Raw genomic sequence first — 23195 nt, forward strand, 5'->3', positions numbered from 1 at the left:
TCCATGGAAGCGGAAGTGAATCATAGGGTGTGAAAATTCTGGGAGCCTTGAAGAATGTTTGGAAGTTGAGAACATTATCTTGGAAAGCAGAAATGGGTATGTTTGAAGGAATAGTGGTTCCAACAATGTTGCGAGGCGTGGGCTATGGATAGAGTTGTGCGCAGGAGGGTGGATGTGCTGGAAATGAGATATTTCAGGACAATGTGTGGTGTGAGGTGGTTTGATTGAGTAAGTAATGTAAGGGTAAGAGAGATGTGTGGTAATAAAAAGAGTGTGGTTCAGAGAGCAGAAGAGGGTGTTTTGAAATGGTTTGGTCACATGGAGAGAATGAGTGAGGAAAGATTGACCAAGAGGATATATGTGTCAGAGGTGGAGGGAACGAGGAGAAGTGGGAGACCAAATTGGAGTGGAAAGATGGAGTGAAAAAGATTTTGTGTGATCAGGGCCTGAACATGCGGGAGGGTGAAAGGCATGCAAGGAATAGAGTGAATTGGAATGATGTGGTATACCTGGGTCGACGTGCTGTCAATTGATTGAACCAGGGCATGTGAAGCGTCTGGGGTAAACCATGGATAGTTCTGTGGGGCCTGGATGTGGAAAGGGAGCTGTGGTTTCGGTGCATTATACATGACAGCTAGAGACTGAGTGTGAACGAATGGGGTCTTTGTTGTCTTTTCCTAGCGCTACCTCGCACACATGAGGGGGAGGGGATGTTATTCCATGTGTGGCGAGGTGGCGATGGGAATAAATAAAGGCAGAGAGTATGAATTATGTACATGTGTATATATGTATATGTCTGTGTGTGTATGTATATGTATATGTTGAGATGTATAGGTATGTGTATTTGCGTGTGTGGACATGTATGTATATACATGTGTGTGTGGCTGGGTTGGGCCATTCTTTCGTCTGTTTCCATGCGCTACCTCGCTGATGCGGGAGACAGCGACAAAGCAGAATGAAATAAATAAATGAATAAATAAAAATGAAATAAAGCTAAAGCAGATAAGGCTTACAGTTGTGATTATGAACATAAGGGATTATTTGTCTAAAATGAATGATCTTTTAAGTGATGACACAACATACTTCAAACTCAGTAAGAATCCTCTAGGAGCGGTGAATTCTCATTTTGATAAAGAACTGAAGTTGTTGTTGAAAGGTAAAGGTTCTTTAATCAAATGTTTGTCATCTTTGTCCCCTTCATTGCCATATGTGTATGGACTTATCATTATTATTATTATTAATATTATTATTATACTTAGTCACTGTCTCCCATGTTAACAAGGTAGCACAAGGAAACAAACGAAAGAATGGCCCAACCCACCCACACACATATGTATATACATAAACGCCCACACACGCCTATATACATACCTATACATTTCAACGTATACATACATATACATACACAGACATATACATATATACACATGTACATATTCATTCTTGCTGCCTTCATCCATTCCCATCACCACCCCACCACACATGAAATGGCACACACACACACACACACACACACACACACACACACACACACACACACACACACACACACACACACCCCGCGTGCGCTTGAGGTAGTGTTAGGAAAAGACAACTAAGGCCACATTCGTTCACACTCAGTCTCTAGCTGTCATGTGTAATGCACTGAAACCACAGCTCCCTTTACACATCCAGGCCCCGCAAAACTTTCCATGGTTTACCCCAAACACTGCACATGCCCTGATTCAATCTATTGACAGCACGTCAACCCCAGTATACCACATCGTTCCAATTCACTCGATTCCTTGCACGTCTTTCACCCTCCTGTATTTTCAGGCCCTGATCGCTCAAAATCTTTTTCACTCCATCTCTCCACCTCCAATTTGGTCTCCCACTTCTCCTCGTTCCCTCTACCTCTGACACATATATCCTCTTTGTCAATCTTTCCTCACTCATTCTCTCCATGTGACCAAACCATTTCAACACACCCTCTTCTGCTCTCTCAACCACACTCCTTTTATTACCACACATCTCTCTTATCCTTTCATTGCTTACTTGATCAAACCATCTCACACCACATATTGTCTTCAAACACTTCATTTCCAACACATCCACTCTCCTCCGCACAACCCTATGTATAGCCCATGCCTCACAACCATATAACATTGTTGGAACCACTATTCCCTCAAACATACCCATTTTTGCCCTCTGAGATAATGTTTTCGCCTTCCACACATTCTTCAATGCTCCCAGAACCTTCGTCCTCTCCCCTACCCTGTGACTCGCTTCCTCTTCCATAGTTCCATCCAGTGCCAAATCCACTCCCAGATATCTAAAACACTTTACTTCCCCCAGTTTTTCTCCTTTCAAACTTACCTTGTAATTGACTTGTCCCTCAACCCTACTAAACCTAATAACCTTGCTCTTATTCACATTTACTCTCAGTTTTCTTTCACACACTTTACCAAACTGTCACCAACTTCTGCAGTTTCTCACCCGAATCAGCCACCAGCACTGTATCATCAGTGAACAACAACTGACTCACTTCCCAAGCCCTCTCATCCACAACAGACTTCATACCTGCCCCTCTCTCCAAAACACTTGCATATACCTCCCTAACAACCCCATCCATAAACAAATTAAACATCCTTGGAGACATCATGCACCCCTGCTGCAAACGGACATTCACTGGGAACCAATCACTTTCCTCTCTTCCTATTCGTACACATGCCTTACATCCTTGATAAAAACTTTTCGCTGCTTCTAGTAACTTACCTCCCACACCATATACTCTTGATACCTTCCACAAAGCATCTCTATCAACTCTTCAAAGCAAACAACTGATCCACACATCCTCTACCACTTCTGAAATCACACTGTGTCTTCCCCAATCTGATGCTCCATACATGCCTTTACCCTCTCAATCAATACTCTCACATATAATTTCCCAGGAATACTCAACAAACTTATACCTCTGTAATTTGGACACTCACTTTTATACCCTTTGCCTTTGTACAATGGCACTGTGCATGCCAATCCGCCAATCCTCAGGCACTTCACCACGAACCATATATACATTGAATATCCTTACCATCCAGTCAGCAACACAGTCACCCCCTTTTTGTGATAAATTCCACTGCAGTACCATCCAAATCTGCCGCCTTGCCAGATTTCATCTTCTACAAAGCTTTCACTACCTCTTTTCTGTTTACCAAACCATTCTCCCTGATCCTCTCACTTCACACATCACCCCAACCAAAACATCCTGTATCTACCACTCTATTATCAAACACATTTAACAAACCTTCAAAATACTCACTCCATCTCCTTCTCACTTCACCACAACTTGTTATTACCTCCCCATTAGCCCCCTTCACCGATGTTCCCATTTGTTCTCTTGTCATACGCACTTTATTTACCTCCTTCCTAAACATCTTTTTATTTTCCCTAAAATTTATTGATACTCTCTCACCCAAACTCTCATTTACCCTCTTTTTCACCTCTTGCACCTTTCTCTTGACCTCCTGCCTCTCTCTTGTATACATTTCCCACTCATTCACACTAAAAATCTTACTTCATCCCACCACTCACTTCCCTTTCTAATCTGCCCACCTCCCACTTTTCTCATGCCACAGGCATCTTTTGTGCAAGCCATCATTGCTTCCCTAAGTACATCCCATTCCTTCCCTACTCCCCTTACGTCATTTGCTCTCATCTTTTTCCAATCTGCACTCAATCTCTTCTCATACTTCCTCATACAAGTCTCCTTTCCAAGCTCACTTACTCTCACCACTCTCTTTTCTGAAAACCTCTACAAATGTTCACCTTCGCTTCCTAAGATAATGATCAGACATCCCTCCAGTTGCCCCTCTCAGCACATTAACATCCAAAAGTCTCTCTTTCATGTGCTAATCCAATAACACTCTCTGGCTGTCTCTCCTACTTACATGTGTATACTTATGTACATCTCTTTTTAAACCAGGTATTCCCAATCACCAGTCCTTTTTAAGCACACAAATCTACAAGCTCTTCATCATTTCCATTTACAACGCTGAACACCTCATGTACACCAGTTATATCCTCAACTGTCACATTACTCACCTTTGCATTCAGATCACCCATCACTGGAAACCATTCTCATGCACCAAAGCTGCTAACACACTCACTCAGCTGGGCACGTTTATAGAGTACCATGTAAGAATTGTTATAAGTTTATGTTGGGCAGACTGGTAGGGATCATTCTGTTAGACTTTCATACATATTCACCATTTCCTGCATTAGCGAGGCAGTATTAAGAACAGAGGACTGAGCCCTCGAGGGAATATCCTCACTTGGCCCCCTTCTCTGTTCCCTCTTTTGGAAAACTAAAAACGAGAGAAGAGGATTTCCAGCCCCTTGCTCCCTCCTGTTTTAGTCGCCTTTTACAACTTTCTCCCCAATCCCCTTATGCAACATGAGCATAGTATAAGAATAGGACAAGAGTCAAATTCCGTGTTTAATCATGTTAGACATTATGATCATTGTATTGACTGAAGTAATGCTATCTCATTTATTTACTCTGACTCTTGTACCATGAGAAATATCATTGAATATTCCTTTATTAAATGCACAAAGAATTGTAATAATATTAGTGAAGGTCAATACAAATTGGATAGCTCTATTACTGATAAAATTTGTAAACTTCCCTTTCTTGTCCACATGATCAATTTTATGATATGCATGTTTGCAGATTTGAATGCACCCAACCTCCATTTGGGTAGTCACTTGTTTACCAAATGGCATCTTAACGATGTCTCTTTGTTGTACATCAACTGACTGTTATATTTCTTGTATCTTCCCCTGATGATGTGATCACTACACAAAAGTGCACTTGGGAACTTAATGTGCTTCATTTCATTTCCCTGTGGGGCCTGGATGTGGATAGGGAGCTGTTGTTTTGGTGTATTATGCATGACAGCTTGAGAATGAGTGTGAACTGATGCAGCCTTTTATCGTCTGTTCCCTGGCACTACCTCATGATGCAGGGGGTGACGATGCTGTTTCCTGCGGGATAGGGTGGTGCCAGAAATGGATGAAGGTGAGCAAGTATGAATATGTACGTGTTTGTATTTATGTTGATGTGTATATGTATGTATATGTTGATATGTATGTGTAAGTGTATGTATGTGTATGTGTATATGAAAGGATGGGTCTTTCTTTGTTTCGTGGCGCTACCTTGCTTACGTGAGAAACGGCAATCAAGTATATTAGATGAATGAATAAATTTGAGATTAAATGTGAATAAGAACAAGGTTATTAGGTTCAGTAGGGTTGAGGGACAAGTAAATTGGGAGGTAAGTTTGAATGGAGAAAAACTGGAGGAAGTGAAGTGTTTTAGATATCTGGGAGTGACTTAACAGCGGATGGAACCATGGAAGCAGAAGTGAATCATAGGATAGGGGAGGGAGCAAAGGTTCTAGGAGTGTTGAAGAATGTGTGGAAGGTGAGAACATTATCTCTGAGAGCAAAATTTGGTATGTTTGAGGGAATAGTTGTTCCAACAATGTTATATGGCTGCGGGGCAGAGCTACAGATAGGGTTGTGCGGAGGAGGGTGGATGTGTTGGAAATGAATTGTTTGAGGACAATATATGGTGTGAGGTGGTTTGATTGAGTAAGTAATGAAAGGGTAAGAGAGGTGTGTGGTAATAAAAGAAGTCTGGTTGAGAGAGCAGATGAGGGTGTGTTGAAATGGTTTGGACCTGTGGAGAGAATGAGTGACAAAGAGGAGATATGTGTCAGAGGTGGAGGGAAGAAGGAGAAGTGGGAGACCAAATTGGAGGTGGAAGGACGGAGTGAAAAAGATTTGAGCGATCGGAGCCTGAACATACAGGAGGGTGAAAGGCGTGGAAGGAATAGAGTGAATTGGAACAATGTGGTATACCTGGGTCAACATGCTGTCAATAGCTTGAACCAGGGTATGTGAAGCATCTTGGGTAAACCATGGAAAGGTCTGTGGGGCCTGGATGTGGAAAGGGAGCTGTGGTTTCGGTGCATTAAGCATGACAGCTAGAGGCAGTGTGAACGAATGTGGGTTTTTTCATCTGTTCCTGGTGCTGCCTTGCTGGAGAAGAGGGGGATGCAATTTTGTGTGTGGTGGTTTGGCGACAGGAATGGATGAAGGCAGGAATTATGGATATGAACATGTGTATATATGTGCGTGTGTGGGCATTAATGTATATACATGTGTATGTGGGTGGGTTGGGCCATTCCTCGTCTGTTTCCTTGCACTGCCTCGCTAACGTGGGAGATGGCAGGTAACTATAATAAGAAAAAATATGTAATATATATATAGATATGTGTATAGAGAGATGGTAGCTCTAGACTGTTACATGAATTTTAACATACTGTGATATGCCTAGGGCCATGAGGAATCGAGGCTTGGAGATCTATATGTTGGGTTCGTGGTTAATACCCCATGATTTACGGTCATTGATGCTACAGGCAGGTCTCACGTCCCCTCATCTACAAAATGCCTTATTCCAGGCTCACCAGGCTGTGAAAGACTTACTTCCAGGTTAGTGCATTTTTGTAATTATGTATTTGTATTGTACAAGGAAAAGTTTTTACACAATGAGGCTCCATTTCTTGAATTTGTTTTACTATCATACAGTTTTTAGACTTATGTATGTACGGTAGTCACATTTATTTCCTCATTCAGTCTGTTCCATTCACCTGCCACTCTTACTGTAAAAGCGCTTCTTTGTATCATTTTTGACTTTTTTGCTTAATTTCATGTTATAACCTTTGGTTGTTTTATCCCAATAACTTTGATTATCTGTTTCCTGTTTGCTTCAGTGGTGTGGTTTAAAAACATAAAGATTATGATCAGGTCAACCCTCACTCTTCTGTCTTCCATGTTAGGCAGATGTAAGGCTTCTGACCTCTCTCTGTAACTCATCTCTCTTAATTCTGGGATCATCTTTGTTTCCCTTAGACCTTCTATATTAGCTTTTTGCACTTGTTTATTCATGGTGATCAAACTTTAGAAGCATATTCTAAAACATGAATGGGATTTCAATACTTGATAATAGACAGTTGGTCTCCTTGACTATACTACTAAAGTGGGACAACTCTGGCAACAGGTTAGGAATGATGCTGATTTCCCAGATTGTCTCACTATGATTTGTGCAGCTTTTTTTCTATTTGATGATGTTCATATGAAGGCTTTCTTTCACTGTGAGCCATCCTAATTAGTTTACATTTTTTCTGGTTGAATCTCATTATCCGTGTATCAAATCAACTTTGGGGTCTCTGTAGATCCCTTTGTAAGTTGATACAGTCCTCCTCACTTTTTGCTTCCCATATAACCTTTGCATCACCTGCAAAGATAATGAGTTAAGAGTCCATACTCTTTAATAAGTCATTTACATATATTAAGAAGAGTAACAGTCATAGAACAAGACCCTGTGGCTCTCCTCTCATGACCTTGACCCTTTTCAGAGATTCTTTTACATGTATCCTTTGTTCCTTTCCACTAAGATAATCTATTCGTTAAGCGGTCTCCCCCTTATTGCTGCCTGGTGACCCAGCTTCTTAATCATCCTCCCACATGGTGCACTGTCAGATGTTTTCTAGTCAGATGTTTTCTCCCTTTCCTTCTCTTTCCTTTCTTGCCATCATATACTCCTCAGGGCAGAGCAGGTGAGATCTTATCTCTTTGATAGGATTAGTTTTCACAATTCCAATGATATCAGGTGCATCTTCCCTTATATGATTGTTGATTTCCAGTTGTTTACCACTGACAAGTTGTCCATCAACATTTGAATACATTACTTTAAGTCTAATATTAACATCTAAATACTCTTACCCTCTCTGCATTTCTAGCTGGGCTACTCCATCCTCTTGCCACATTTGGTTTCTCCGGTATATTGTCTTCTGATATTACGCATGCTTTTTTCTTTCTCTGGAGTTTTTCACACTTAGTATGTATACCACAGACTTACAGCATGTCATTGATATTCTCAGCCTTTTTAATTACTTCCTGGCTTGATTACTAACCATAACTGGTTACTCACATTTGTCTTGATTCTAACCTATTCTTCTCTTTTCCTTTATCATAGAAATCGCTTCCGGCAGTCTCGTAGCCGCTAGTGATCTTTCAGCATTCTGTTCCTCCTGTATTTGCCCTCCCTTATATAGTGTATGATCTTCCCTCTCTTCCTTATATAATGTATGATCTTCCCTCTCTACCTTATATAGTGTATGATCTACCCTCTCTACCTTATATAGTGTATGATCTTCCCTCTCTACCTTACATAGTGTATGATCTTCCCTCTCTTCCTTATATAGTGTATGATCTTCCCTCTCTACCTTATATAGTGTATGACCTTCCCTCTCTTTCTTATATAGTGTATGATCTTCCCTCTCTACCTTATATAGTGTATGATCTTCCCTCTTTCTTTATAGTGTATGATCTTCCCTCTCTACCTTATGTAGTGTATGATCTTCCCTCTCTTCCTTATATAGAGTATGATCTTCCCTCTCTACCTTATATAGTGTATGATCTTCCCTCTCTCCCTTATATAGTGTATGATCTTCCCTCTCTACTTTATATAGTGTATGATCTTCCCTCTCTACCTTATATAGTGTATGATCTTCCCTCTCTACCTTATATAGTGTATGATCTTCCCTCTCTACCTTATATAGTGTATGATCTTCCCTCTCTCCCTTATATAGTGTATGATCTTCCCTCTCTACTTTATATAGTGTATGATCTTCCCTCTCTACCTTATATAGTGTATGATCTTCCCTCTCTACCTTATATAGTGTATGATCTTCCCTCTCTCCCTCCCAGCATTCTGTTCCTCCTGTATTTCCCCTCCCTTATATAGTGTATGATCTTCCCTCTCTTCCTTATATAATGTATGATCTTCCCTCTCTACCTTATATAGTGTATGATCTACCCTCTCTACCTTATATAGTGTATGATCTTCCCTCTCTACCTTACATAGTGTATGATCTTCCCTCTCTTCCTTATATAGTGTATGATCTTCCCTCTCTACCTTATATAGTGTATGACCTTCCCTCTCTTTCTTATATAGTGTATGATCTTCCCTCTCTACCTTATATAGTGTATGATCTTCCGTCTCTTTCTTATATAGTGTATGATCTTCCCTCTCTACCTTATATAGTGTATGATCTTCCCTCTCTACCTTATATAGTGTATGATCTTCCCTCTCTACCTTATATAGTGTATGATCTTCCCTCTCAACCTTGTGTATTGTATGATCTTCCCTCTCTTCCTTATATAGTGTATGATCTTCCCTCTCTACCATATATAGTGTATGATCTTCCCTCTCTACCTTATATAGTGTATGATCTTCCCTCTCTACCTTATATAGTGTATGATCTTCCTTCTCTTCCTTATATAGTGTATGATCTTCCCTCTCTTCCTTAGTGTATGATCTTCCCTCTCTTCCTTATATAGTGTATGATCTTCCCTCTCTACCTTATATAGTGTATGATCTTCCCTCTCTACCTTATATAGTGTATAATCTTCCCTCTTTTCCTTATATAGTGTATGATCTTCCCTCTCTCCCTTAAATAGTGTATGATCTTCCCTCTCTTCCTTATATAGTGTATGATCTTCCCTCTCTACCATATATAGTGTATGATCTTCCCTCTCTACCTTATATAGTGTATGATCTTCCCTCTCTGCCTTATATAGTGTATGATCTTCCCTCTCTTCCTTATATAGTATATGATCTTCCCTCTCTTCCTTAGTGTATGATCTTCCCTCTCTTCCTTAGTGTATGATCTTCCCTCTCTTCCTTAGTGTATGATCTTCCCTCTCTTCCTTAGTGTATGATCTTCCCTCTCTTCCTTAGTGTATGATCTTCCCTTTCTACCTTATATAGTGTATAATCTTCCCTCTTTTCCTTATATAGTGTATGATCTTCCCTCTCTCCCTTATATAGTGCATGATCTTCCCTCTCTACCTTATGTATTGTATGATCTTCCCTCTCTACCTTATAAAGTGTATGATCTCCCCATTCAACCTTATATTGTGTATGATCTTCCCTCTCTACCTTATATAGTGTATGATCTTTCCTCTCTACCTTATATAGTGTATGATCTTCCCTCTCTACCTTATATAGTGCATGATATTCCCTCTCTACCTTATATAGTGTATGATCTTCCCTCTCTACCTTATATAGTGTATGATCTTCCCTCTCTCCCTTATAAAGTGTATGATCTTCCCATTCTACCTTATATAATGTATGATCTTCCCTCTCGTCCTTATGTAGTGATGTAGTGTATGATCTTCCCTCTCTACCTTTATAGTGTATGGTCTTCCCTCTATTCCTTATATAGTTTATGATCTTCCCTCTCTACCTTATATAGTGTATGATCTTCCCTTTCTACCTTATATAGTGTATGATCTTCCCTCTCTACCTTATATAGTGTATGATCTTCCCTCTCTACCTTATATAGTGTATGATCTTCCCTCTCTTCCTTATATAGTGTATGATCTTCCCTCTCTTCCTTATATAGTGTATGATCTTCCCTCTCTACCTTATATAGTGTATGATCATCCCTCTCTACCTTATATAGTGTATGATCTTCCCTCTCTTCCTTGTATAGTGTATGATCTTCCCTCTCTACCTTATGTAGTGTATGATCTTCCCTCTCTACTTTATATAGTGTATGATCTTCCCTCTCTTCCTTATATAGTGTATGATCTTCCCTCTCTTCCTTAGTGTATGATCTTCCCTCCCTTCCTTAGTGTATGATCTTCCCTCTCTTCCTTAGTGTATGATCTTCCCTCTCTACCTTATATAGCATATGATCTTCCCTCTCTACCTTATATAGTGCCTGATCTTCCCTCTCTACCTTATATAGTGTATGATCTTCCCTCTCTACCTTATATAGTGTATGATCTTCCCTTTTAACCTTATATAGTGTATGATCTTCCCTCTCTACCTTATATAGTGTATGATCTTCCCTCTCTACCTTATATAGTGTATGATCTTCCCTCTCTTCCTTATATAGTGTATGATCTTCCCTCTCTTCCTTATATAGTGTATGATCTTCCCTTTTTTTTTTTTTTTTTTTTATACTTTGTCGCTGTCTCCCGCGTTTGCGAGGTAGCGCAAGGAAACAGATGAAAGAAATGGCCAAACCCCCCCCCCCATACACATGTACATACACACGTCCACACACGCAAATATACATACCTACACAGCTTTCCATGGTTTACCCCAGACGCTTCACATGCCTTGATTCACTCCACTGACAGCACGTCAACCCCTGTATACCACATCGCTCCAATTCACTCTATTCCTTGCCCTCCTTTCACCCTCCTGCATGTTCAGGCCCCGATCACACAAAATCTTTTTCACTCCATCTTTCCACCTCCAATTTGGTCTCCCTCTTCTCCTCGTTCCCTCCACCTCCGACACATATATCCTCTTGGTCAATCTTTCCTCACTCATTCTCTCCATGTGCCCAAACCATTTCAAAACACCCTCTTCTGCTCTCTCAACCACGCTCTTTTTATTTCCACATATCTCTCTTACCCTTACGTTACTTACTCGATCAAACCACCTTACACCACACATTGTCCTCAAACATCTCATTTCCAGCACATCCATCCTCCTGCGCACAACTCTATCCATAGCCCACGCCTCGCAACCATACAACATTGTTGGAACCACTATTCCTTCAAACATACCCATTTTTGCTTTCCGAGATAATGTTCTCGACTTCCACACATTTTTCAAGGCTCCCAAAATTTTCGCCCCCTCCCCCACCCTATGATCCACTTCCGCTTCCATGGTTCCATCCGCTGACAGATCCACTCCCAGATATCTAAAACACTTCACTTCCTCCAGTTTTTCTCCATTCAAACTCACCTCCCAATTGACTTGACCCTCAACCCTACTGTACCTAATAACCTTGCTCTTATTCACATTTACTCTTAACTTTCTTCTTCCACACACTTTACCAAACTCCGTCACCAGCTTCTGCAGTTTCTCACATGAATCAGCCACCAGCGCTGTATCATCAGCAAACAACAACTGACTCACTTCCCAAGCTCTCTCATCCCCAACAGACTTCATACTTGCCCCTCTTTCCAGGACTCTTGCATTTACCTCCCTAACAACCCCATCCATAAACAAATTAAACAACCATGGAGACATCACACACCCCTGCCGCAAACCTACATTCACTGAGAACCAATCACTTTCCTCTCTTCCTACACGTACACATGCCTTACATCCTCGATAAAAACTTTTCACTGCTTCTAACAACTTGCCTCCCACACCATATATTCTTAATACCTTCCACAGAGCATCTCTATCAACTCTATCATATGCCTTCTCCAGATCCATAAATGCTACATACAAATCCATTTGCTTTTCTAAGTATTTCTCACATACATTCTTCAAAGCAAACACCTGATCCACACATCCTCTACCACTTCTGAAACCGCACTGCTCTTCCCCAATCTGATGCTCTGTACATGCCTTCACCCTCTCAATCAATACCCTCCCATATAATTTACCAGGAATACTCAACAAACTTATACCTCTGTAATTTGAGCACTCACTCTTATCCCCTTTGCCTTTGTACAATGGCACCATGCACGCATTCCGCCAATCCTCAGGCACCTCACCATGAGTCATACATACATTAAATAACCATGCCAACCAGTCAACAATACAGTCACCCCCTTTTTTAATAAATTCCACTGCAATACCATCCAAACCTGCTGCCTTGCCGGCTTTCATCTTCCGCAAAGCTTTTACTACCTCTTCTCTGTTTACCAAATAATTTTCCCCAACCCTCTCACTTTGCACACCACCTCGACCAAAACACCCTATATCTGCCACTCTGTCATCAGACACATTCAACAAACCTTCAAAATACTCATTCCATCTCCTTCTCACATCACCACTACTTGTTATCACCTCCCCATTTACGCCCTTCACTGAAGTTCCCATTTGCTCTCTTGTCTTACGAACTTTATTTACCTCCTTCCAGAACATCTTTTTATTCTCCCTAAAATTTAATGATAGTCTCTCACTCCAACTCTCATTTACCCTTTTTTTCACCTCTTGCACCTTTCTCTTGACCTCCTGTCTCTTTCTTTTATACTTCTCCCACTCAATTGCATTTTTTCCCTGCAAAAATCGTCCAAATGCCTCTCTCTTCTCTTATGTATGATCTTCCCTCTCTACCTTATATAGTGTATGATCTTCCCTCTCTACCTTATATAGTGTATGATCTTCCCTCTCTACCTTATATAGTGTATGATCTTCCCTCTCTTCCTTATATAGTGTATGATCCCTCTCTTCCTTAGTGTATGATCTTCCCTCTCTTCCTTATATAGTGTATGATCTTCCCTCTCTTCCTTAGTGTATGATCTTCCCTCTCTTCCTTAGTGTATGATCTTCCCTCTCTTCCTTAGTGTATGATCTTCCCTCTCTACCTTAATTAGCATATGATCTTCCCTCTCTACCTTATATAGTGCCTGATCTTCCCTCTCTACCTTATATAGTGTATGATCTTCCCTCTCTACCTTATATAGTGTATGATCTTCCCTCTATTCCTTATATCGTGTATGATCTTCCTTCTCTTCCTTAGTGCATGATCTTCCCTCTCTTCCTTAGTGTATGATCTTCCCTCTCTACCTTATATAGTGTATGATCTTCCCTCTCTACCTTATATAGTGCCTGATCTTCCATCTCTACCTTATATAGTGTATGATCTTCCCTCTCTTCCTTATATAGTGTATGATCTTCCCTCTCTACCTTTATAGTGTATGATCTTCCCTCTCTTTCTTATATAGTGTATGATCTTCCCTCTCTACCTTATATAGTGTATGATCTTCCCTCTCTACCTTATATAGTGTATGATCTTCCCTCTCTTCCTTATATAGTGTATGATCTTCCCTCTCTACCTTATATAGTGTATGATTTTCCCTCTTTCCCTTATATAGTGTATGATCTTCCCTCTCTTCCTTTTGTATTGTATGATCTTCCCTCTCTACCTTATATAGTGCATGATCTTCCCTCTCTTCCTTAGTGTATGATCTTCCCTCTCTACCTTATATAGTGTATGATCTTCCCTCTCAACCTTATATAGTGCATGATCTTCCCTCTCTACCTTTTATAGTGCCTGATCTTCCCTCTCTTCCTTAGTGTATGATCTTCCATCTCTACCTTATATAGTGTATGATCTTCCCTCTCTACCACTTGGTAAACAGAGATGAGGTAGTAAAAGATTTGCAGAAGATGAAAGCTGGCAAGGCAGCAGTTTGGGATAGTATTGCAGTGGAATTCATTAAAAAAGGGGGTGACTGTGTTGTTGACTGGTTGGTAAGGATATTTAATGTATGTATGACTCATGGTGAGGTGCCTGAGGATTGGCCGAATGCATGCATACTGCCATTGTACAAAGGCAAAGGGGTTAAAGGTGAGTGCTCAAATTACAGAGGTATAAGTTTGTTGAGTATTCCTAGGAAATTATATGGGAGGGTATTGATAGAGAGGGTGAAGGCATGTACAGAGCATCAGATTGGGGAAGAGCAGCGAGGTGTCAGAAGTAGTAGAGGATGTGTAGATCAGGTGTTTGCTTTGAAGAATATATGTGAGAAATAGTTAGAAAAGCAAATGGATTTGTATGTAGCATTTGTGGATCTGGAAAAGGCATATGATAGAGTTGATAGAGATGTTCTGTGGAAGTTATTAAGAATATATGGTGTGGGAGGCAAGTTGTTAGAAACAGTGAAAAGTTTTTATCGAGGATGTAAGGCATGTGTACGTGTAGGAAGAGAGGAAAGTGATTGGTTCTCAGTGAATGTCGGTTTGCTGTAGGGTTGCATGAAGTCTCCATGGTAGTTTAATTTGTTTATGGATGGGGTTGTTAGGGAGGTGAATGCAAGAGTTTTGAAGAGAGGCAAGTATGCAGTCTGTTGTGGTTGAGAGGGCTTGGGAAGTGAGTCAGTTATTGTTCGCTGATGATACAGCACTGATGGCTGATCCAGGTGAGAAACTGCAGAAGCTGGTGACTGAGTTTGGTAAAGTGTGTGAAAGAAGAAAGCTGAAAGTAAATATGAATAAGAGCAAGGTTATTAGATATAATAGGGTTGAGGGACAAGTTGAGGTAAGTTTGAATGTAGGAAAACTGGAGGAAGTGAAGTGTTTTAGATATCTGGGAGTGGATTTGGCAGCAGATGGAACCATGGAAGCTGAAGTGAGTCACAGGGTGAGGGAGGGGACAAAAGTTCTGGAAGCATTGAAAAATGTGTGGAAGGCGAGAACATTATCTCGGAAAGCAAAAATGGGTATGTTTGAAGGAATAGTGGTTCCAATAATGTTATGTGATTGTGAGGCATGGGCTATAGATAGAGTAGTGCAGAGGAGGGTGGATGTGTTAGAAATGAGATGTTTGAGGTAAACTGGGGTCGATGTGCTGTAATTGGATTGAACAAGGGCATGTGAAGCGTCTGGGTAAACCATGGAAAGTTTTGTGGGGCCTGTATGTGGAAAAGGAGCAGTGGTTTCAGTGCATTATACATGGCAGCTAGACTCTGAGTGTGAACGAATGTGGCCTTTGTTATCTTTTCCTAGCGCTACCACGTGCGCATGTCGGGGGAGGGGGTTGTCATTTCATGTGTGGCGCGATGTTGATGGGAATGAATAAGGGCACCAAGCATGAATTATGTACATGTGTATATATGTGTATATGTGTGTATGTACATAGTTGTATACGTTGAAATGTATAGGTATGTATATGTGTGTATGTGGGTAGGTTGGGCCATTCTTTCATCTATTTCCTTGCGCTACCTCACTAACGCGGGAGACAGCGACAAAGTATGATGAAAAAAATTATTTCACTATATATGGTTTTGCAAAATCTATACTTTCACTCTTGTTTCCTTTTAAACACAGTTACTGTACTTTTATTGCATTTAGCTTCAGTCGCCATGCTTATACACATTATAAAACACACAACCTTCTGCAACTCTTCTTCTCTCACAGCAAACAATGGAGTATCATCTGCAAACAGGCTTGCCACTAGCCACCATACCTTGCCACTCCATCTGGGCAACCGCTTTCCCTAGTTTCTCATCACTGTCCATATATATCCCTGGGGATAGGGGAGAAAGAATACTTCCCACGCATTCCTCACGTGTCATAGAAGGCGACTAAAGGGGATGGGAGCGGGGGGCCAGAAACCCTCCCCTCCTTGTATTTTAACTTTCTAAAAGGGGAAACAGAAGAAGGAGTCACGCGAGGAGTGCTCATCCTCCTCGAAGGCTCAGATTGGGGTGTCTAAATGTGTGTGGATGTAACCAAGATGAGAAAAAAGGAGAGATAGGTTATATGTTTGAGGAAGGGTACCTGGATGTTTTGGCTCTGAGTGAAACAAAGCTCAAGGGTAAAGGGGAAGAGTGGTTTGGGAATATCATGGGAGTAAAGTCGGGGGTTAGTTAGAGGACAAGAGCAAGGGAAGGAGTAGCACTACTCCTGAATCAGGAGTTGTGGGAGTATGTGATAGAGTGTAAGAAAGTAAATTCTAGATTGATATGGGTAAAACTGAAAGTTGATGGAGAGAGATGGGTGATTATTGGTGCATATGCACCTGGGCATGAGAAGAAAGATCATGAGAGGCAAGTGTTTTGGGAGCAGCTGAATGAGTGTGTTAGTGGTTTTGATGCTCAAGACCGAGTTATAGTGATGGGTGATTTGAATGCAAAGGTGAGTAATGTGGCAGTTGAGGGAATAATTGGTATACATGGAGTGTTCAGTGTTGTAAATGGAAATGGTGAAGAGCTTGTAGATTTATGTACTGAAAAAGGACTGGTGATTGGGAATACCTGGTCTAAAAAGCAAGATATACATAAGTATACGTAAGTAGGAGAGATGGCCAGAGAGCATTATTGGATTACGTGTTAATTGATAGACGCACGAAAACGAGACTTTTGGATGTTAATGTGCTGAGAGGTGCAACTGGAGGGAAGTCTGATCATTATCTTGTGGAGGCGAAGGTGAAGATTTGTGGGGGTTTTCAGAAAAGAAGAGAGAATGTTGGGATGAAGAGAGTGGCGAGAGTAAGTGAGCTTGGGAAGGAGACTTGTGTGAGGAAGTAGCAAGAGATACTGAGTACAGAATGGAAAAAGGTGAGAACAAAGGAGGTAAGGGGAGTGGGGGAGGAATGGGATGTATTTAGGGAAGCAGTGATGGCTTGCACAAAAGATGCTTGTGGCATGAGAAGCGTGGGAGATGGGTTGATTAGAAAAGGTAGTGAGTGATGGGATGAAGAAGTAAGATTATTAGTGAAAGAGAAGAGAGAGGCATTTGGACGATTTTTGCAGGGAAAAAATGCAAATGAGTGGGAGAGGTATAAAAGAAAGAGGCAGTAGGTCAAGAGAAAGGTGCAAGAGGTGAAAAAGAGGGCAAATGAGAGTTGGGGTGAGAGAGTATCATTAAATTTCAGGGAGAATAAAAAGATGTTTTAGAAGGAGGTAAATAAAGTGCGGAAGACAAGGGAGCAAATGGGAACTTCAGTGAAGAGGGCTAATGGGGAGGTGATAACAAGTAGTGGTGATGTGAGAAGGAGATGGAGTGAGTATTTTGAAGGTTTGTTGAATGTGTTTGATGAGAGAGTGGCAGATACAGGGTGTTTTGGTCAAGGTGGTGTGCAAAGTGAGAGGGTTAGGGAAAATGATTTGGTAAATAGAGAAGAGGTAGTAAAAGCTTTGCGGAAGATGAAAGCTGGCAAGGCAGCAGGTTTGGATGGTATTGCAGTGGAATTTATTAAAAAAGGGGGTGACTGTATTGTTGACTGGTTGGTAAGGTTATTTAATGTATGTATGATTCATAGTGAGGTGCCTGAGGATTGGCGGAATGCTTGCATAGTGCCATTGTACAAAGGCAAAGGGGATAAGAGTGAGTGCTCAAATTACAGAGGTATAAGTTTGTTGAGTATTCCTGGTAAATTATATGGGAGGGTATTGATTGAGAGGGTGAAGGCATGTACAGAGCATCAGATTGGGGAAGAGCAGTGTGGTTTCAGAAGTGGTAGAGGATGTGTGGATCAGGTGTTTGCTTTGAAGAATGTATGTGAGAAATACTTAGAAAAACAAATGGATTTGTATGTAGCATTTATGGATCTGGAGAAGGCATATGATAGAGTTGATAGAGATGCTCTGTGGAAGGTATTAAGAATATATGGTGTGGGAGGCAAGTTGTTAGAAGCAGTGAAAAGTTTTTATCGAGGATGTAAGGCATGTGTACTTGTAGGAAGAGAGGAAAGTGATTGGTTCTCAGTGAATGTAGGTTTGCGGCAGGGGTGTGTGATGTCTCCATTGTTGTTTAATTTGTTTATGGATGGGATTGTTAGGGAGGTGAATGCAAGAGTTTTGGAAAGAGGGGCAAGTATGCAGTCTGTTGTGGATGAGAGAGCTTGGGAAGTGAGTCAGTTGTTGTTCGCTGATGATACAGCGCTGTTGGCTGATTCATGTAAGAAACTGCAGAAGCTGGTGACTGAGTTTGGTAAAGTGTGTGAAAGAAGAAAGTTAAGAGTAAATGTGAATAAGAGCAAGGTTATTAGGTACAGTAGGGTTGAGGGTCAAGTCAATTGGGAGGTAAGTTTGAATGGAGAAAAACTGGAGTAAGTAAAGTGTTTTAGATATCTGGGAGTGGATCTGGCAGCGGATGGAACCATGGAAGCGGAAGTGAATCATAGGGTGGGGAAGGGGGCGAAAATTCTGGGAGCCTTGAAGAATGTTTGGAAGTCAAGAACATTATCTCGGAAAGCAAAAATGGGTATGTTTGAAGGAATAGTGGTTCCAACAATGTTGTATGGTTGCGAGGCGTGGGCTATGGATAGAGTTGTTTGGAGGAGGGTGGATGTGCTGGAAATGAGATGTTTGAGGACAATATGTGGTGTGAGGTGGTTTGATCGAGTAAGTAATGTAAGGGTAAGAGAGATGTGTGGAAATAAAAAGAGTGTGGTTGAGAGAGCAGAAGAGGGTGTTTTGGGTTTGGTCACATGGAGAGAATGAGTGAGGAAAGATTGACCAAGAGGATATATGTGTCAGAGGTGGAGGGAACGAGGAGAAGTGGGAGACCAAATTGGAGGTGGAAAGATGGAGTGAAAAAGATTTTGAGTGATTGGGGCCTGAACATGCAGGAGGGTGAAAGGCGGGCAAGGAATAGAGTGAATTGGATCGATGTGGTATACCGGGGTCGACGTGCTGTCAGTGGATTGAATCAGGGCATGTGAAGCGTCTGGGGTAAACCATGGAAAGTTGTGTGGGGCCTGGATGTGGAAAGGGAGCTGTGGTTTCGGGCATTATCACATGACAGCTAGAGACTGAGTGTGAACGAATGGGGCCTTTGTTGTCTTTTCCTAGCACTACCTCGCACACATGAGGGAGGAGGGGGTCGTTATTCCATTTGTGGCGAGGTGGGGGTGGGAATGAATAAAGGCAGACAGTGTTAATTGTGTGCATGTGTATATTTGTATGTGTCTGTGTGTGTATATATATGTGTACATTGAGATGTATGGGTATGTATATTTGCATGTGTGGACATGTATGTATATACATGTGTATGGGGGTGGGTTGGGCCATTTCTTTCGTCTGTTTCCTTGCGATACCTCGCAAACGCGGGAGACAGCGACAAAGCAAAATAAATATAATAGATAAATAATATATAGTGCCAGGAAACAGATGAAGAAATGGCCCACCCACCCACATGCAAATCTATATATGTAAATGCCCATATACACACATACACATGCATATACATATCAACATATATACATACACACATATGCACATACATGCCCATACAGGTATGTATATGTACATACATATACATTTCAGCATATACACATGTATGTACATGTACATACACAGCCATATACATATATACACATGTACATATTCATACTCACTCGCGTTCATCCATTCCTGGCTCCACCATGCCACACAGGAAAACAGCATTGCCACCCCCTGCATCAGCGAGGTAGTGCCTGGAAAACAGACAAAAAAAGACCATATTCATTCACACTCAGTCTCTATCTGTCATGGGTAATGCACCGAAACTACAACTCCCTATCCACATCCAGATCCCACAGACCTTTCCCTGGTTTACCCCAGATGTTTCATATTCCGTAGTTCAGACCACTGATAGCACATTAACCCCGGTATACTACATCATTCCAATTCACTCTATTCCTTGCATGCTTCTTACCCTCTGCATGTTCAGGCCCCAATCATTCAAAATCGTTTTCACTCCATCCTTCCACTTCCAGTTATATCTCCCGCTTCTCCTTGTTCCCTCCACCTCTGACACATATATCCTATTTGTCAACCTTTCCGCACTAATTCTCTCCATATGTCCAAACCATTTCAACAAACCCTCCTCTGCTCTCTCAACCACACTCTTTATTATCACACATCTCTCTTACCCTATCATTACTTACTCAATCAAGCCACTTCACACCACATACTCTCCTCAAACATTTCTTTTCCAACACATCCACCCTCCTCTGTATCAACCTACTTATATCCTATGCCTTGCAACCATATAGTATGGCTGGAACTAATATTCCTTCAAACATTCCCATTTTCACTATCTAAGATAACATTCTCTCTTTCCACACATTCTTCTCTGCTCCCAGAACCTTCTCCCCCTCCCCCACCTTATGACTCACTTCCACTTCATTGGTTCCATTCGCTGCTAAGTCAACTCTCAGATATCTAAAACATTTCACTTCCTCCAATTTTTCTCCATTCAGACTCACATCTCAACTAACTTGTTCTCAACCCTGCTGAACCTAATATCCTTGCTATCATTCATATTTACTCTCAACTTACACATTTCACACACTTTTCCAAACTCAGTCACCAGCCTCTGCAGTTTCTCATTCGAATCAGTCTCCAGAGCAGTATCATGGGCAAACAACAACTGACTCACTTCCCAAGCCCTCTCATCCCCAACCGACTGCATACTCACCCCTCTCTCCAAATCTCTTGCATTTACCTTCCTAACCACCCCATCCATAGACAAATTAAACATACATGGGGACATCACACACCCCTGCGACAGACCAGCCTTCACTGAGAACCAATCACTCTCCTGTCTTCGTACTTTTACACATGCCTTTCATCCTTGATAAAAACTTCTCACTACTTCTAGCAGCTTACCTCCCGCACCATATACTCTTAAGACTTTCAACAAAGTATCTCTGTCTACTCTGTCATATGCCCTCTCCAGATCCATAAATGCCACATACAGATCCATTTGTTTGTCTTAAGTATTTCTCACACACATTTTTCAAAGCAAACACTTGATCCACACATCCTTTACCACTTCTGAAACCACACTGTCTTCCCCAATCTGATGCTCTGTGCATGCCTTCACCCTCTCGATCAATACCCTCCCATACAATTTTCGGGGAATACTCAACAAACTTATTCCTTGGTAGTTTGAACTCTCACCTTTATCCTCTTTGCCTATGTACAGTGGCACTTTACATACATTCCGTCAATCCTCAGGTACTTCATCATGATCCTTACATGCACTGAATATCCTTACCAATTAATCAACGACACAGTCACCCCCTTTCTTGATGAATTCATCTGCAATACCACCCACACTCGCTGCCTTGCTGGATTTCATCTTCCTCAAGGCTTTCACCACCTCTTTTCACCAAATCACTCTCCCTTACTCTCTCTCTTTGCACACCACCCTGACCAAAGCACCCTACATCTGCCGCTCTGTCATCAGACACATTCAACAAACTTCAATTTACCCAATTCATCTCCTCCTCTCCATCACTACCTGTAATTGCTTCCCCCTTTGCTCCCTTCATTGATTTTCCCATTTGTTCCCTTATCTTATGCACATTATTCACCTCCTTCCAAAACATTTTATTCTCCCAAAAGTTTAATGATACTTTCTCATCCCAACTCTCATTTGCCCTCTTTCTCAGCTCTTGCACCTTCCTTTTGACCTCCTACCATTTCTCTTATACATCTTCCATTCATTTGCAGTCCTTCCCTGCTAGTATCATCCAATCGCCTCCCTTGTACCTTTCACTTACAACTCTACTTCTCTATCCCACCACTCACTACCCTTTCTAATCTGCCCATCTCCCACCTTTCTCACACCACATGCATTTCTTGCACATCACATCACTGCTTCCCGAAATACATCCCATTCCTGACTCACTCCCCTCAAGTCATTTGTTCTCTCTTTTTGCCATTCTACACTCAATCTCTCCTGGTACTTCCTCACACAAGTCTCCTTTCCAAGTTCACTTACTCTCACCGCTCTCTTCTCCCCGATATTCTCCCTTCTTTTTTGAAAACTGCAAATCTTCAGCTTCACCTCCATAAGATAGTGATCAGACATCCCACCAGCTGCCCCTCTCAGCACATTGATATCCAAAAGTCTCTTTTTTTCATGCTTATCAATTAACACGTAAACTGATAATGCCCTTTAACCATCTCTCCTACTCGCTTACATATACTTGTTTATATCTCTCCTTTTAAACCAAGTATTCCCAATCACCAGTCTTTTTTCATCACACAAATCCACAAGCTCTTCTATATTTCCATTCACAACACTGAATACCCCATGTGCTCCAATTATACCATCATCTGCCACATTACTCACCTTCACATTTAAATCACCTGTCACTAATACCCTGTTTCATGCCCCAAAACTGCTGACACACTCCCTCTGCTGCTTCCAAAACACTTGCCTCTCAAGATCTTTCTTATTATGACCAGGTGCATAAGCACCAATTATCACCCATCTCTCCCTATCCACTTTCATTTTTCTCACATCAATCTAGAAATTACTTCCTTACACTCTATCACACACTTCCACAACTCCTGCTTTAGGAGTAGTGCTACTCCTTCTTGAACTCTTGTCCTCTCACCAACCCCTGACTTTACTTCCAAGACTTTTCCAAACCACTCTTCACCTCTAACCTTGAGCTTCATTTCACTTGGAAGAACATCCAGGTTTCTTTCCTCAAACATGCTACCTATCTCACCTTTCTACTGATCTTTGTTACATACAAACACCCACATGTATACTGTAACTTTCTCTCAACTCCATCCACTCTTATACATGCATTTGATACTCTGTAGAAGGCTTTCAAACCATCCAACATTTGTCCCCTATACCATATATCCTTAAC

General features: G+C 41.4%; 1 protein-coding gene across 2 annotated transcripts in view; it reads left to right on the forward strand.

Annotated features, from left to right (window-relative positions):
- LOC139748641 (midasin) overlaps window positions 1-23195 on the forward strand; it is a 355039-nt gene that overhangs the window by 268051 nt on the left and 63793 nt on the right. For both annotated transcript variants that reach the window (XM_071661871.1, XM_071661870.1), the window contains one exon: window positions 6380-6534. In XM_071661871.1, coding sequence (XP_071517972.1) covers window positions 6380-6534 — 155 coding nt within the window. The remainder of the gene's footprint in view (window positions 1-6379; window positions 6535-23195) is intronic.

This window comes from Panulirus ornatus, chromosome 5 (assembly GCF_036320965.1).
Source record: "Panulirus ornatus isolate Po-2019 chromosome 5, ASM3632096v1, whole genome shotgun sequence".
NCBI lineage: Eukaryota > Metazoa > Arthropoda > Malacostraca > Decapoda > Palinuridae > Panulirus > Panulirus ornatus.